This window comes from Anarhichas minor, unplaced genomic scaffold (genome assembly GCF_050575085.1).
Source record: "Anarhichas minor isolate MPS153535 unplaced genomic scaffold, ASM5057508v1 ptg000056l, whole genome shotgun sequence".
Classification (NCBI taxonomy): domain Eukaryota; kingdom Metazoa; phylum Chordata; class Actinopteri; order Perciformes; family Anarhichadidae; genus Anarhichas; species Anarhichas minor.
Window position 1 is genome coordinate 803,454 of NW_027466502.1, and position 16,157 is coordinate 819,610.

Consider the following 16,157-nt stretch of genomic DNA (forward strand, 5'->3'; position numbering starts at 1 on the left):
GATCCATATATAAGGCGCTCCGGATTACAAGGCGCACTGTCGTTTTTTGAGAAAATTAAAGGCTTTTAAGTGCGCCTTATAGTGCGGAAAATACGGTATACTGATATTTACACATCTGAACAAATCTCACAAGTGTCACCTTTATTATAACATCAACATTGTTAAAATATAACTTGTATTTGCAGAAATACACTCTTTAGTATGGGTATGCAATTTTTGAGCAGAGGCCTAAAAATAGGGCTAGAGTTAGAGAGGTTAAAACAAGCTGTGCTGGAAGCAGAGCAACAGAGGAAGACAGGAGCTGTGCAATGAGAACATAAGAAAATGGGAAAAATATTATAATACTTGTAGTGTATTTGTGAAAAATTATTAAATGATAAAATTGCTATAACTTTGTTATTCTGTGTAGGCCAGCAGAGAAGGCTTAGCTGGCCCTGACGGCCCACCACTGAGTATTAGTATTAATATTTCTATCAACACACCAGGTGATGCAGTTCCTGTAACGGCCACTAGAGGCTGCTGACTCCATGATAACCAGACCCTCTAGTGGTCATTGGCTGAACTGCAGCTTGTGTCACTTCCTCGTCTCAGCCAATCAAATCCTTTCATTCTGCAGGAGGGATTCGAGGGACCGATACTGGAGGAACGGAGACATGGAGACGTACGGAGAGCAGGGTTACTACAGCAGAGAGGAGGACAACGACAGCATCACCTCCAGAGACAGGTACGCACACAGACAGGTACACACAGAGACAGACAGACAGGTACACACAGAGACAGACAGACAGGTACGCACACAGACAGGTACACACAGAGACAGACAGACAGGTACACACAGAGACAGGTACACACAGAGACAGACAGACAGGTACACACAGAGACAGGTACACACACAGACAGACAGACAGGTACACACACAGACAGGTACACACACAGACAGACAGACAGGTACACACACAGACAGGTACACACAGAGACAGGTACACACACAGACAGGTACACACACAGACAGACAGACAGGTACACACACAGACAGGTACACAGGTACACACACAGACAGGTACACACACAGACAGACAGACAGGTACGCACACAGACAGGTACACACAGAGACAGACAGACAGGTACACACAGAGACAGACAGACAGGTACACACACAGACAGACAGACAGACAGGTACACAGACAGACAGAAACACACAGAGACAGGTACACACAGAGACAGGTACACACAGAGACAGGTACACACAGAGAGACAGACAAGTACAGACTCAGATAGACACCTCTCTGTGTTGCAGATGTCACCCTGACGAGCTTCCTCTGTACAGAGACCACTACGATGGCCACGCCCCCTACTCCAACGTTGGCTATGGTAACGGATACAGCGAGGCCAGGAGGACGACCCGGAGACGCCTACTTCCTGCCACGCCCACAGGTTCTACCTGATGATGTCATGCTGTGATGTCACAGTTAACCAAATCAAACCCGACGAGATGATAAGAGATTACTGAGATGAAGTGTCCGATTTTAACATTAAATCTCCTCTAATCTCATTTTCTCATCTCACATTTAACGTTATCTTGTTTTAAGATTCATCTAATTTATTACTGTCGTCCATTGTTGTATAAATATAATCTAACAGATGAGCGGGTGCGTTTGTTTCGTTGTCGTCTGTCAGGTCGGAAACCATCGTTCAACATCCAGTGTTTGAGGAGACAGGGAAGCAGTGACGACCTGCCAATCCCAGGAACCTACCACCCCACCTCACCACCACGCCGCACACGCACACAGGTAACACACACACAAGTAACACACACAGGTAACACACACACACACACGCACACTGGTAATGCACACACACACACACAGGTCACACACACACAAACACACGCACGCACACACACACAGGTAACGCACACACAAACACACACACGCACACAGGTAACACACACACAGGTAACACGCACACACACGCACACAGGTAACGCACACACACACACAGGTCACACAAACACACTCACGCACACACACACAGGTAACGCACACACAAACACACACACGCACACACACAGGTAACGCACACACAAACACACACACACACACACAGGTAACGCACACACAAACACACACACACACACACACAAGTAACACACACACACACAGGTAACCCTCCTCTCCTCCTCTTCCTCGGCAGACATTTAGCAGTTATGAGTCTCGTCACTCCTCCGGTCGATCCTTGGCAGCCTCCTCGGCCTCCTGGGCAAACCCGTGTCCTCGCCGCGGACGCCTCCTCTACGCTCCTCTCATCCTGGTGGAGGAGGAAGGCAGCCCACCCTGGGGGGGGGGAGGAGGAGAGGGAGGAGGAGGAGGAGAGGGTAAGAAAGGAGGCGCAGGAAGAGGTGAGGAGAACTGAGATGTTTCATATGTCCCAGAAGCCTCAGTGCTAACAATGTAGCATCCCCTGTGTTGTATGAAGTGACTGTAGCTTCCATGCTAACAATAGGCTCTATGCTAACAGTGAACCATAGATTACAGAAGGTACACCGAGCTTTAAACTCTATTTATCCATCAGGGGTCAATGTGACAGGTGCAGCACCCAGACCGGCCTGGTACGGTGGCCCTGCAGGGACGTCAGGTAGGAAGTATGAACAAACACACAGATAATATATAAGAGAATCATCTTTGACGTGGTTTTAAAAAGGTGAACCTCTGACACAAACATGTCATTGGTTCTGTTATAATATTCTTACTAAACATAAAACTGCACTAAAAATAAATATGCTATGTGCATTCTAACGGCATCATATGTGGCATACATACTGAGTGAGTGTGTAGTATTCAGTACGTTAGTATGCAGTACATACTGAGTGAGTGTGTAGTATTCAGTATATTAGTATGCAGTACATACTGAGTGAGTGTGTAGTATTAAGTATGTTAGTATGCAGTACTTACTGATTGAGTGTGTAGTATTTAGTATGTTAGTATGCAGTACTTACTGATTGAGTGTGTAGTATTTAGTACATTAGTATGCAGTACATACTGAATGAGTGTGTAGTATTTAGTACATTAGTATGCAGTACATACTGAATGAATACATAGTATACTATATACTAGTATAGTTATGTGATCTTGGACAGCTGTTTTCTGTTGTCGTCGTCATGTATCTGAACGTGTCATGTGACTGTGGTTGTAGCTCCTCCCCCCTACAGAGCCTACACCACCCTCAGAGTTCCCTCACAGCTCGGCGCTCAGCTGACGGAGAAGCGAGGATCAGCAGACAGTCTGGTGGAGGCGGTGAGGAGACATTGAACGATCGCTGACATTGATCGGTAACTTAAAGAAGACCTACAGTCCCTGATTCTCTGTGCTGGTCTCTACAGGTTCTGATCTCGGAGGGTCTCGGTCTTTACGCTCGGGATCCCAAGTTCGTGGCGTTTGCGAAGCGGGAGATCGCTGATGCGTGTCACATGACGGTGGACGAGATGGAGTCGGCCGCCAGCGACCTCCTCGGCACCGGGAGCCACGGTTTGCTCAACAGCGATGCCGCCGACTCCGCCGCACTTTACAGCGACGAGGAGCCAATGAAGACGGGCCGCGACGAGGACGAGCTGGCCGACGAGATGACCTGTGTGACATCATTCTGATGGGCTAATGCTCGGAACCAATCAGAGACGAGACTGAGATAGACATCAGTGATTCACAGGACATTGAACCAATAAGGGGGCCAGGACAGAGAGGAGGGCGGAGCTTAATAAAAGTAACACTGACTGATGACATTTGGGAAAAACAGATGAAGATGGCCGCCAGCAGAGGGTCGCGTCTCATTGGCTCGTTAACGTGGTGAACGCCGCTAAGCTGCACAGAATCACACTTTACCCACAATGCATTGTTGTCAGTTATACAGGTTGTGTTGTCATTTTGTAATTTATAATTCAAAGCATTTCCAGGTAGTAACACAAAGATTAGCTTTGAGCTAGCTTAGCTACATCAAAAGTGAAAAATACACCCATACCAAAAACATCAAAGTATTAACCGTTAGCTGTTGTTCAGCGTTAGCTTACACTGAGAGTTAACAGCAGCGACCAAACATTGATGGATAACTGAGCACTGAGTTCAGACCACAGACTGAATATAAGAAGAGGACGTAGTCGTCATGACGTCTCTCATCGGTTTGTGGACAGTTTGAAGCCTCGAGTTTTTTCACACTTTTGTCCATCGCCATCTTGTTTTTTTTGCAACCAGTGAACAGGAAGTGACCATATCTGGACTGAGGAGGAGTGACGTAGAGACGCCGTATACGTCACTGGTAGAGACCTGTCAATCAGCGTGTAGCCCCGCCCTAAAGCATCCCCTGCTTTATGGTCTGTTTGACTCTAAATGGACCATAATGTACTAAATGAACATCATGCTGTATTGAAGAAGACTTGAAACTAGAGATTGAGACCATAAACTCATGTTTACAATGTTTACTGAGGTAATAAATCAAGAGAGAAGTAGAGTCATTTTCTCATAGACTTCTATACAACCAGAGGAGTCGCCCCCTGGTGGACACTAGAGAGAATGCAGCTTTAACACATGAAGCTTTGAAAAAAGCTTTTGTCTCCTGGTTCCGATGTGGTTTCCGCTAACAAGCTACACAAAGATTAGCATTGTGCTGTAACTAATTAGCTTTAGAAACTACATCCTCTGTCTTCAAAGTGAAGCACTTTGAAGACACGGACTCCCGAAGAAACTTTGTATTTCACTCGCATGATGGTGGTTTAGCAGGACGTAGGATGGTGGTGGTTTAGCAGGACGTAGGATGGTGGTGGTTTAGCAGGATGTAGGATGGTGGTGGTTTAGCAGGACGTAGAATGGTGGTAGTTTAGCAGGACGTAGGATGGTGGTGGTTTAGCAGGACGTAGGATGGTGGTGGTTTAGCAGGACGTAGGATGGTGGTGGTTTAGCAGGACGTAGGATGGTGGTGGTTTAGCAGGATGTAGGACGGTGGTGGTTTAGCAGGACGTAGAATGGTGGTAGTTTAGCAGGACGTAGGATGGTGGTGGTTTAGCAGGACGTAGAATGGTGGTGGTTTAGCAGGACATAGGATGGTGGTGGTTTAGTAGGACGTAGGATGGTGGTGGTTAGGATTAGGGATAAATTATCATCAGTTACATAATCATGTTAAATTAAGATGGAAGTCAACAGTGACTTATGTGTTTTCACTGTGAATCTGTGAGCTTCTGGATCTCTGATGTGTTTTTAATTCTGTTAAACATTGTGTTTAAATATTTGATGTATCTTTATTCTCATAAATGAAGACGATGGACTGAAGAGATCTTTTTTAGTCTCACAGAGACGCTTCTCTGATGTTTCTGTCTTTGTGTCTCCGTCATCTTTTCTTTTTTTCTTCTTCCTATCAGTCCGGACAGTTTCTCACCATTAAGGGCTTTTTAATCCCCCAAAAAATCCTCTTGAGATTCTGAGTCCGTCTGAACTTTACCTGAAATAAAGAGTGAAGATCAGCTGATGTCTGTTTGCTTTGACTTCTTATACTTTTGTAAACAGTTCATGTAATTTACTGCTTACATTGCCTATGAACAGAACGATACACTTCCTCTGAATATGAAATATGAAAATACGTTTCAAAAGAAAAAAGGAAAGAAAGAAAGAAAGAAAGAAAGAAAAAAAAGTAAAAAGAAAAATAGATGAATAAATAAATAAATACATGGATAAATTAAATTAAATATAAATTAAATATAGAGAGAGAGAGTTTGAGGAAGACAGTAGCTGTGCAATGAGAAAATAAGATAATGGGGAAATATTTTTATAAATTATAATACATGTAGTGTATTTATGAAAAAATATATAATTATAAAATAGCTATAACTTTGTGATTCTGTTTAGGCCAGCAGAGAAGGCCTTGAAGGCCCTGACGGCCGCCACTGGTTAAACTGTGATCAGCTGATATTAACTCTAGACTAACCTTCCTCTTCTTCTTCTTCTTCTTCTTCTTCTTCTTCATCTCTTTCAGTTGAACCGTTGAACAGAGTTTTGTTGGAACATCTACTAAACTAAAGCACATCTGTTAGTAAAGAGACTTTCTACAAAATAAAAGCATCAGAGACACTCAAACTGTCCAGATGTTAATAATAAACATGATCACTGTAGTGATATTTAACTCTGCCCCACCATCATTTGTTTTGTGTTGTTGTGTCAGTTCATATTTTTTAATTAAATTCTTTACTCTATTTGTCATAAATTTGGTAAATATTTTAGTTTATATTTTATTATTTTCATTTATTTTGATTATTTTATCTGATCATATTTTGTTTCATTAGCCCTTTCTGATTCACTGTTTTCATTATGTGTGTTTTTCTTGAAGTATTAATAGTTAATAAAGCAGAAACAGATTCTTTAAAGTTAATTTCAGTTCAGTTTTATTTTTTACAGATCTCAGATCGAGTCCCTGAACGCCTCAGTGTGACCGAGGAGTTCACATCTCGTGAGACTTACTCCGCCCCTGCGCTCGTGCTGTTTGGTGGGTGTTGTTGACCTCATCTTCAGGCAGATCTCGCGATGTTTGGCCGACTGACGGCGTTTGGAAATGGAGTCGGAGGGGGCGGGGTGCAGCAGAGATGTTTGGAGGCTCTTTTTTTTTTTAAATATAAAATTATTTATTTAAATAAAAATGGCCGCCGTGGAGAGCGGAGAGGAGAGACTGTAAGTGTTTTTTTTGTTTTTTTTACATTTCATCCTCCCGTTAAAGCTCCGCCGCTTCCGACCACCGCACACCGACTTCTGTTGTGTGTTTTTATTGAAGTAAAAAGTGCGTTGATTTGTGCCCCGGCCTGTCTCCGTGGAGCGGGGTTTAGCGGGAATACGTCACCAACTTACTTAGCTAAGTCTGGTACTTTAGCTGCTGCTGTTGCAAGCGCTGTTAGCTTTATATTTCCTCCGTAGCTAAGGCGGACTTCCACACACAACTAACCCGGGATGGAGGTCAGGTCGGCGGCGGAGAGGAGGAGAGGTGTCCGTCAGACGAGCAGCGAGCTAACAGGCTAACGTTAGCATCACAGAATGTTTTCATCCGGCTGTTTAGACTGCTGTTACCCTGTTCACTAACCCGGGTTACCCTGTTTACTAACCCGGGTTACCCTGTTCACTAACCGGGTTAGTGAACAGGGTAACCCGGGTTAGTGAACACACGTCATATAACTCATATCCGCTGCCTCAGTGCCGCTGAGCCAGGCTGTGTGTGTGTGTGTGTGTGTGTGTGTGTGTTGGAGTTTAACCTGCATCATCACATCAACACGGGTTCTCAACCTGAGGGAAGAGACCCGGTGAGGGTCCAGGGTTATGAGGGTCAGGACCAGAGAAAGAAGAAGTACTGAAGTATTATCAGCTAAATGTACTTAAAGCAACACAAGTACTCGTTATTGTTATTCATTTATTATCACTAGTTAATATATATATATATATTTAAATGTTTGTCGAAGTCTAATTACATATACTTTGTGTACTATTGTAGTAGATTAGTATATAAATACTAACAAATTAAACTTTGCATTTTCAATCATTGTAGTAGAGTAGAAGTGTAAATACTAAAGTAAAGTACAAGTATGTCAACGGTGTACTTAAGGACAGTACTAACAGAGTAAATATATGAATACATGAATATATAAACACATGAATAGTCTCGTCGGTCGATCGTTTCACATCTTTTGAAGCAGAAATCGATAATTTTTTCATTTCTTGAACTTTTGAATTTGAAGATGTAAAGTTTCACTCTGAGAAGTAGTGATGCTGGTTTATTATACTTTATATATATATATATATATATATTCTTTAATTTAAAGATGGATCTGTGTGTGTGTGTGTGTTTTTTAATCAATTTCATTAGTTTTTCTTTAGTTTTCTTGATTCGTCTGTAAAATGTCACAAAACAGTGAAAAACGTTTTTTGTCCTCAAGCAAACATAAAATAAAACTTCATTGATCGATCAGTCAGCAGCTCTGGTTGGATGTGAAACGTTTCTGTCTTCAGATTAGAGAGCGTCGTCCTGCTGGTTCTCCTCTGAAGGCCTGAAGGCCTTTACAAACCGTCATTGTTTCTGTTGACAAAGACCAGATCCTGGATCCTCCAGGACCTGGAAAGACCTGATCCTGGATCCTCCAGGACCTGGAGGGTCCAGATCCTCCGTCCTCGGAGTCAGATCTAATAAATCCGTAACAATCTCTGACATATTTTGATGTTTTAAAAAAAGTAACACAAACGTAAACAAAGCGGTTTTCGAGCGACGTGACGTCTCTCAGCTTCCAGAGCTGAAGAAGAACAGATGTTGAACATCAGTAACATCTGCAGGCGTCTGATACCAGACAGGTCAGAGCAACATGCAGAACGTTGTGTTCTAGTAAACAATATAATCATAAACACATTATAAGTAGATATGAATTGTGTCCCGTTGCTTCAAAAGAATAACTTTAATTTAGGTTCATGTTGTACAAACTGAGCATGCAGGCGTGTTATTTATCACCAGCGGCCATCTTTGTTTGAGTCGGGATCAGGACACTAAAACGAGAAGTAATCGACTGTTGATGAGTTTCCTGGTTTATACACGTAAACAACCGTGTGATGTCATCAGTGATGTAACGTGTGTGACGTTAACGGCATGATGTCATCTCCTTTTTCCCACAGGGAGGAGGGGGAGGATGGAGCTGCCGGCCCCCGGCCCCCCTCCAGAGAGACAGACGGGTCCCACAGTAAGACCAAGAAGGCCCGCAGAGAGCGTCGCCATGCCGACCGGGGGGCGGAGACCACAGCTGTGCTGCAGACGGGGGCGGAGCCACAGACCCAGGTAAGTGTGCAGGAGTGTTGCAACAACAGGAGGTCAAGAGGTCAGCTATCACTAAACAATGTGATCCAGTTTGATAAACTGGTTCCGTGTCGTTTCTGTCCTGCAGGCCTCAGAGCCGGTGGCGGGCCCCTCAGATCCGGGGTCGGAGGCCGTCAGTGAGTCTGCAGGTTCTCCGAGGCAGCGGCGCTCCGTTATACGGGACCGCGGGCCGCTGTACGATGACCCGTCACTGCCTGAAGGCTGGACCCGCAAACTCAAACAGAGGAAGTCCGGACGCTCGGCGGGCAAGTTTGACGTCTACCTGATCAAGTAAAACCAAAACCCACCTTTGTCTTTGTGCCGGTTCTTCATGATCCGATGATGTCAACTGTTGTTACAGACGACGTGTTGTCGGTTCCGTTCTTTCAGCTCAGAGGGAAAAGCGTTTCGTTCCAAGGTCGAACTTATCGCTTACTTCCAGAAGGTCGGCGATACGACCACCGACCCCAACGATTTTGATTTCACCGTCACCGGACGTGGAAGCCCCTCCCGCCGCGAGAAGCGTCCCCCCAAGAAAGCCAAGGTGGTGAAACCATCGGGACGAGGCCGGGGGAGGCCCAAAGGTACTAACTTACTTAAAACATTATGTAACAGAAGGTATTTAATTGAAGTTATCGGTTAGCAGAGTTCATACAGTGTCTCTCGTTTCCTAGGCAGTGGGAAGGTGCGGCAGGCTACGGAGGGCGTGGCCATGAAACGTGTGGTGGAGAAAACTCCGGGAAAACTGCTGGTCAAGATGCCCTTCAGTAAGGCAGAATCTTCCACTGCCTCAAAGGTACGATCGGTCGGTCATCCGGGATCAATACATTCATCAGAGATTTAGTTTCAGGATCACAACAATACTCTGAAAGTACTTTACCCGAGCAACTTCCTCCAATTTACTGAGAACTACAGCTTTCAAATAGCAAAACAAATTTCAATGTGAAAGAGTTCCGACCTCTCAGAAAAAATTAGCTTTGACAAAGACAGAGCGGGTGTTTGACCTGAGGATGAGAACCCGGCTTATAGGCCCGAGGTTACACCCCCACGTGGGGTCCCACTGCTCTTTGTTGACGCCCAGAAGAATCCCGAACACAGCAAAATAAGAAGAGCAGAGAAAATCCAGGCAGGAAAGTGTTGCAGAATATATCTTTTAAATGTCAATAAGTTCTAATACCATTTAAAAGATCATCTTAAAGCTTAAGACGTACAATAAGTGTATTCAACATCGGTATTCAAGAGAACAACTAGTCACCAGAAGTCATAAGTGCATCTCCTTTAAACAAGCATCTAAGAGCATAAACCAGAGCAAACGTATAGAAACAAACTACTACGAATACAATAAGTTGTGGTGGAGGGGCAATCCTTCAAGGTTTGCTTCTCATTCAAAGACCTTTACCTCCCACATAGAGCTGGGCGACAGGAACAGGAAGAGGCTGTCTGAACTGAACCTGAGCAGAGTTTTATCTATAACGAACACTGAATGAACTGTTTGAGTGTACCTGGTACCAGAAACCCTTATTGATGATCAACTTCAGAGAAAGAAGCAGAGTTACCAACTGATAAGCACCTGGTAGTCAATTAATAAAAAATCCTAACTTGTAGTGAGAGTGAACTGGCTGAGGAGTCTTCAACTTCCACCTTTAGAAGGAGTTTCATTGTCTCCCATTGGAGGGTGTGGATGTGGAATCTGTGTGGACCTTCAGGTGCTCAGAGTTGTGGCCTGAAAGTCGTTGGTGCCAGTTGAGGTTCCAACCAAAGAACCAGCCGGTGCAGACCGAACAAAGAAAAAGGTCTTGAGGGGTTAATTAGAGAACTGGGCCTGAGAAAGGTTCCAGCAAAGGACTCAGGAAAGAGAGACTTGACTTTAGACAAACTGCTCGTCATGACTGGGGAAACCTTCAGTTGATGGAAGGAACATCTTTATAAACTCCTGATTTTACCAGCAGTTTATTCTTGAAGGATACCGGAGGGGTTCCGGGAGTTTGTGTTTTGTAGAGAACACCTTGGACCTTGTTGCAGTACATAATCCAATATGTTATTATTCTTCGTTTTTTCAAATGCAGTAACAATGTTGATGCTAATGCTACTTGTTGATGTAACTCCCTACAGGTGGTGTCTCCGGCCTCGGTGCCCAAGTCCCGTCCCGGCAGGAAGAGGAAATCGGAACAGGAACTTCCGGCTCCACCACAGACCACCCCCAAGAAACGGGGCAGGAAACCAGCTTCTGCCACAGCGGCATCATCAGTTGCCGCACCATCCGCCCCCACGGCATCAACCTCAACAGCCGGGAACTATGCTGCAGCGGCAATTTTGGCTGCAGAGGCCAAACGGAGAGCAGCCAAGGAGTCTTCCACCAAACTCGTCGTCCAGGAAACAGCCCTGCCAATCAAGAAGCGTAAAACGAGAGAGACAGTAGAGGAGGTGGAAAGTGTTCAGACTCCAACCGTTACGACAACAGAGACTGAAAGAAGGGTCGCTCTAGAGGGGGAGCCAGGTAAAGGGGAGGGAGCTCCAACCCCAGAACCTCAGCCCGCCCCCTCTGAGCAGAGCCAATCACAATCACAGAAGCAGCCCACTGCTTCAGAGGAAAGCCAACCACACGGACACAAGATGCATAAAGGGAGGAAGCACAAGGAGAAAACGGGAATAGCAGCAGGAGAAGGAAGAAGCAGAGGAGAGGAAGTAGATGAAGACGTCGGTGATAAGGGAGGAGGAGGAAGAAGTAGCAGCAGCAGCAGTAGCATCAGCCCATCAAAAAGCCACAAAAGGAAGGACCGGCCGCCTCACAAACACCACCATCATCACCACCACCACCACCATCATCATCGCCACCAACATGCCTCTGCCTCTACGTTGGATCAGCCTCCTCCTCCCCCTCCAGCCTCCGGACCCTCAGCACCCTCCAGCCAGTCCGGGTCTGAAGCCAAGCCCCAGACTGTGCCTCAGCTCACCACCCAACAATTGCAGCACACCCAGCAAGCTCCTCCAAGACCACAATCAAAATCTGCCCCTCAGACCTCGCCTGAACCTCGGCATCCTCCTCCGCAACCTCGGCACCAACCACAACCCCGTTCCCAGCAGCATCCCCAGACTCAGTCTCCCAGTCAGCCCCAAGCCCAGCCTCAGTACCCAGCACCCCAGCCCTCTCCTACCAGGCATGTCTTGCCCCAACCAAGGTCCCAACCACCACCCCAAACCCACAGTCAGACCCAGGCCTCCCCTCAGAAAGCCCGTTCACAGCTTGCTCCACCTCAGTCGCACCCTTCTCAGTCCCCATCCATCCTGCACATTCATCCGCCCCAAACAAGGCATCTACATCCACAAACCCAGTCTCCAACAGTACTTCAACCTCAATCCCAGCCCACAACCCCAGCACGAACTGCGCCACAACCCCAGTCCAGGACTCCAGCCCAAACGCCAGCTCAATCCCAGTCCAGGACCCCAGCCCAAACTCCAGCTCAATCCCAGTCCAGGACCCTGGCCCAAACTCCACCTCACCTGCAACCCAGGCATCAAGCGCAGCCCCAACCCCTGACAAGGCACCCATTGCAACACCAACTTCAGACTCAATACAGATCACAACCCAGACAGTCTCTCTCCCAGCCTAGGCCACCCCAGTCCCAAGCACAACCACACGTTCAGCGAATTCAAACACAGCCACGCCCCCAGCCCCACCCTCAGCTCAACAGGCCCCATGTGCAGCACCTCTCATCCCCCCGACCATCTCCCAGCCTAACCAGGACCAACCTGGGCCCGGCTCCACAGAACCAGAGCGAACAGCCCCAAGATCTGAGCACCACGCGGGCCGGCCGAGGAAGCCTGCTGCAGAGCCGAGAGGTCGGTGTAGAAGGCCTCGGAGCGGAGGGGAGACGGGAGCCGGCCGTGGCCTTGGAAAGCAGAGAGGTTTCAGGAGGAGAAAGTGGGTCAAACAGCACCTTGAGGCCTCCCAGCTCCACGCCCTCTGGACCTCCAGGAGTAGCTGGTGTCGGTCTGCTTCCCGTGACAGACGGTAGGGCGAGGCTCCGGGGGCAGGAGCCAGAGGCAGCGGAGCTCAGAGACATCGTCCCCCAGTCCGCCGTCCCCTGTCCCAGCCGAGAGGAGACTGTAGAGTCTCGGACTGCCGTCAGCGAAAGAGTCAGCTGATCGGTTGGGCCGACTGACCGGTCGCCTGACGGACTGAGTCCATCACCGGGTAGAAGAGGAGCGTGACTTCATGGAGGTGAAATGATTTTACACTGTTTTCAGATAAGAAGGATAACGTCTCTCACAGCTGTAGGACTGTCGCAGCTTCTACTTCGTCTGATGGTGTCTGGAGACTGAAGTTCTGGATCTGGAGGGGAGGACGGATCGTGTCTTTTTATAGGAAAAACAAAGAGGAAAAAAGTGTGTGTGTATATATAATCAAAAGGCAGCTGTTGTGTCCCGCTAGTCTCCGAGGGGAGGGGGGAGTTAGTTTGGAACTAAAAACGCTTAACGACACATTACTCTGAACGAAACGTTGCTTCCGAAATATAAACCCCTTTTTTTGTTTTTGTTTTCCGTATTTTGATAGTTTATTGTTTTGTCTCTGTTTTACAGCTTTAAACTCTGATATTATTGACTGATGGTCCTTCACTCATCACATGCTGCTGACTGACTGTCCCTCATTTAAAGTCCTGTCTCACTCACAGGTTCACACCGGATACAACATTAATACAGAGGAGCTGAGCGGTCTGACAGACAGACAGACAGACACGGCCGGACGGACAGATAGACCAATAGACAGATTATCTCTATATCTAACTTCCTGTCTCACTGTTTCTGTACCCTGTGAACCCGTCTGAGAGACTCGTCCTCCTGGCTGAACCTAGTCCTGGATCAGAAGCCTCAGAGGTGATGTGGGGCGGTGGTTTGCACCTTAAACTGGTTCCTTACAGACCTTCCCATGAACAAAAGATGGAGATCTGTAAGGGTTCCATCTTCTTCCAGACTGACCCCCCTACAGGTAGCGGATGTCCGAGGACTCGCATCCATCACCTCGCTCTGAAGTCTTTGGAAACCTTTTTGAATATCGTTTGAAATATCTGAACAACTTGGAGGAACCTTTTAGTTTCTTCAAATGTTTCAGACGCAGCGAGTTGTTCTTCCAGTTAGAGATTCTTCTTCCATTCTGGTCTTCATTGAATCTGTCTTTGTTTCCAAAGGAAGCACCTTTACGATCGAACCAAACCCACTTAACTCCAGTAGCTTTATTTCAGTCCGCAGTGGTCGAGATGGACTTCATTTCTTATCGTCTTCGTGTTGAATGTCTGGAACAGTTTGCACTCCTCCAGTTTGTACAATCAAACCCGCCTGCATGTCGCTCGGAGACCTTGCAGGCCTTCGAGGTCCACCTCACCGGGGCCACCGTTGAGGGGGTGGGGGTGGGACGTTAAAGAACCCTGAACGAGGTCCGGTTCAGCTTCACGTGGAACCATCCTGAAGGATGAACCAATAAAAACAAAGCAAGACGAGATGTTGTTAAAGCTCAATATGAGAAATGAACTCATGATCAGGGTCACCGGACCAGAAACCAGGATCAACTAAAAGGTCTCAGATGTTTAGAGTCCCACTGAAGTTAGTCTTCATCCTCTGTGAAACAGTTACAAGAGGTATTTAAATCAAATCCTTATCTCTGATTGGACCACTAAAAAGTGGGCGGGCTTAGAGTTTAGCAGCCTAGAGAGTCTTAAGTCCCGCCCCTTCCCACGGTCACTTATTTCAGAAAAAATGATGTACAGCAGTCAACGTTTGAATTGAGCTCTTAATTACACAGAAGATGTTCGTACATTTAAAAGTCTGTCGTAGTGTCGTTTAGTTTTGTGGGAAACGGTCATCGAGGGTTAGGGCTAGCTAGCAAGACGAGCTAGCTAGCTAGGGTTAGAGCTAGCTTAGCTCTGTTCCAAACGTAACGTTCTCTTCCTGATGTGTTTCATCAGGAAGAGAACGAAGGAGTGAGACTTGTTGGTGAAAAAACATCCTGGTAACAAGTACAAGTATTTCCACAGTTTTATGACTTTCCTGACTTACAAAATGTTTTTTAAATGTACAAACATACATGTTAATTAATTCACGGCACAATTCAAACGAGATCAAATCTTAATTCGTCTCCCAATGTTGACGACTGGACACATTTATTCTGAAGTCCAGTGATGGTCAACAGGAAGGGGCGGGGCTTCAGCTCTCTATACAGAGACACAGAGGACTGTTGTCAGAGGTACATATTGTACTTTTACTCGTACAACGTTAATGCCTCCTCGTTGTGTAGCTCACTGCACATGCTCAGTAGAGGTTCTGTCCCCAGTGACCCCTCGATACAAACAGGTTTAGTGTTTCTACGAACATAAAAACCCTTTTCCTTCAGCAGCGACGTCTACAGCTTCAGCACACTGTCAACGTGAAGCTCTGGGATTGGCTGTCTGTCGGTGAAATGCAACCTGGGAGTTATAGTTTATTAATGAGATATTTTTTTAACCAAGTCCAGGATCCAGAGTGTCTGACGTGGATCACAGAGTCCACATGTGGAGGCTCCAGCACTTTAACAAAGCCCAGAAATCATCCAATCGGTGAATGTCGATAAATGTGCCTCTTCCCCTCACCTGGCCGACAGGTGAGGTCGTTTTGGATCCTCCTCCCTCTCTGCATACTCTGGCCCCGGTCCACCCGTCAGCATGCTGTCTGTCATGCAGCTGCATAAATCCAACGCCCCCTCTGTGAACCCTCCACCGGACGGCAGCCTCCAGTAACCAGCCGCCATATTTGCATGTTCCAGAGTTTTAGTGCCTCTAATATTGTGCGTCTTGCCAGAAGCCGCCATGTCAGCCGAGCCATGTTGTGTTTCTAGACTTAGTCGTGGTGTGTGGTGACTTAATAGTTGCTCATGTTGAGGATGAATATTCTGCTTTTACTCTGGTTGGATTCAGTGAAACTTCAAAAAACACTGTCGCTGTAGACAAAACTAGTTTTTACCTGTTTTCTTATTTTTCTTTCTAACTAAAAGCGTTTGTTGTCCCCTGAACCGTCTTCGTCTGGTGATTTACTGTTACTAGTACTACTTCAAGGTACTTCTACTTTACCTCCACTACATCTGAGGTACATATTGTACTTTTTACTGTACTACATCTAAGCGGTACATGTACTACATCTCAAAGGTACATATTGTACTTTATACTGTACTACATCTCAGAGGTATATATTGTACTTTATACTGTACTACATCTCAGAGGTACATATTGTACTTTATACTGTACTACATCTCAGGGGTACATATAGTACTTTATACT

General features: G+C 46.2%; 2 protein-coding genes across 4 annotated transcripts in view; both read left to right on the plus strand.

Moving 5' to 3' along the window:
• The window catches only part of cacna1fb (calcium channel, voltage-dependent, L type, alpha 1F subunit), a 145,087-nt gene extending 141,444 nt beyond the window's left edge, over positions 1-3,643 (plus strand). Inside the window, 6 exon segments of the mRNA XM_076076361.1 lie at positions 617-729; positions 1,300-1,434; positions 1,678-1,790; positions 2,194-2,398; positions 3,193-3,293; positions 3,380-3,643. Coding sequence (XP_075932476.1) covers positions 617-729; positions 1,300-1,434; positions 1,678-1,790; positions 2,194-2,398; positions 3,193-3,293; positions 3,380-3,643 — 931 coding nt within the window.
• A 2,854-nt stretch (positions 3,644-6,497) lies between these two features.
• Positions 6,498-15,892, plus strand: mecp2 (methyl CpG binding protein 2). Of its 3 annotated transcripts, none has more exons than XR_012947485.1 (7): positions 6,498-6,701; positions 8,676-8,835; positions 8,942-9,144; positions 9,244-9,437; positions 9,528-9,649; positions 10,966-13,075; positions 13,435-15,892. XR_012947485.1 is itself a non-coding variant. In XM_076076388.1 (6 exons), exons 1-6 carry the CDS (start codon positions 6,670-6,672, stop codon positions 12,997-12,999), a joined length of 2,745 nt encoding a protein of 914 aa, XP_075932503.1. In that variant the 5' UTR covers positions 6,498-6,669; the 3' UTR covers positions 13,000-15,892. The 3 variants fall into 3 exon arrangements, 1 of the variants encoding a protein (XP_075932503.1); XR_012947486.1 differs by having other exon boundaries at positions 13,527-15,892; XM_076076388.1 differs by having other exon boundaries at positions 10,966-15,892.
• The last annotated feature ends 265 nt before the right edge of the window (positions 15,893-16,157 follow it).

Bases quoted from the DNA above. Each gene is read 5' to 3' on its own strand.
- mecp2 (XM_076076388.1), top strand. From the start codon at position 6,670: ATGGCCGCCGTGGAGAGCGGAGAGGAGAGACT. The intron at 6,702-8,675 runs GTAAGTGTTTTT...TTTTTCCCACAG, and splicing joins GAGAGCGGAGAGGAGAGACT to GGAGGAGGGGGAGGATGGAG. The intron at 9,145-9,243 runs GTAAAACCAAAA...CCGTTCTTTCAG, and splicing joins TTTGACGTCTACCTGATCAA to CTCAGAGGGAAAAGCGTTTC.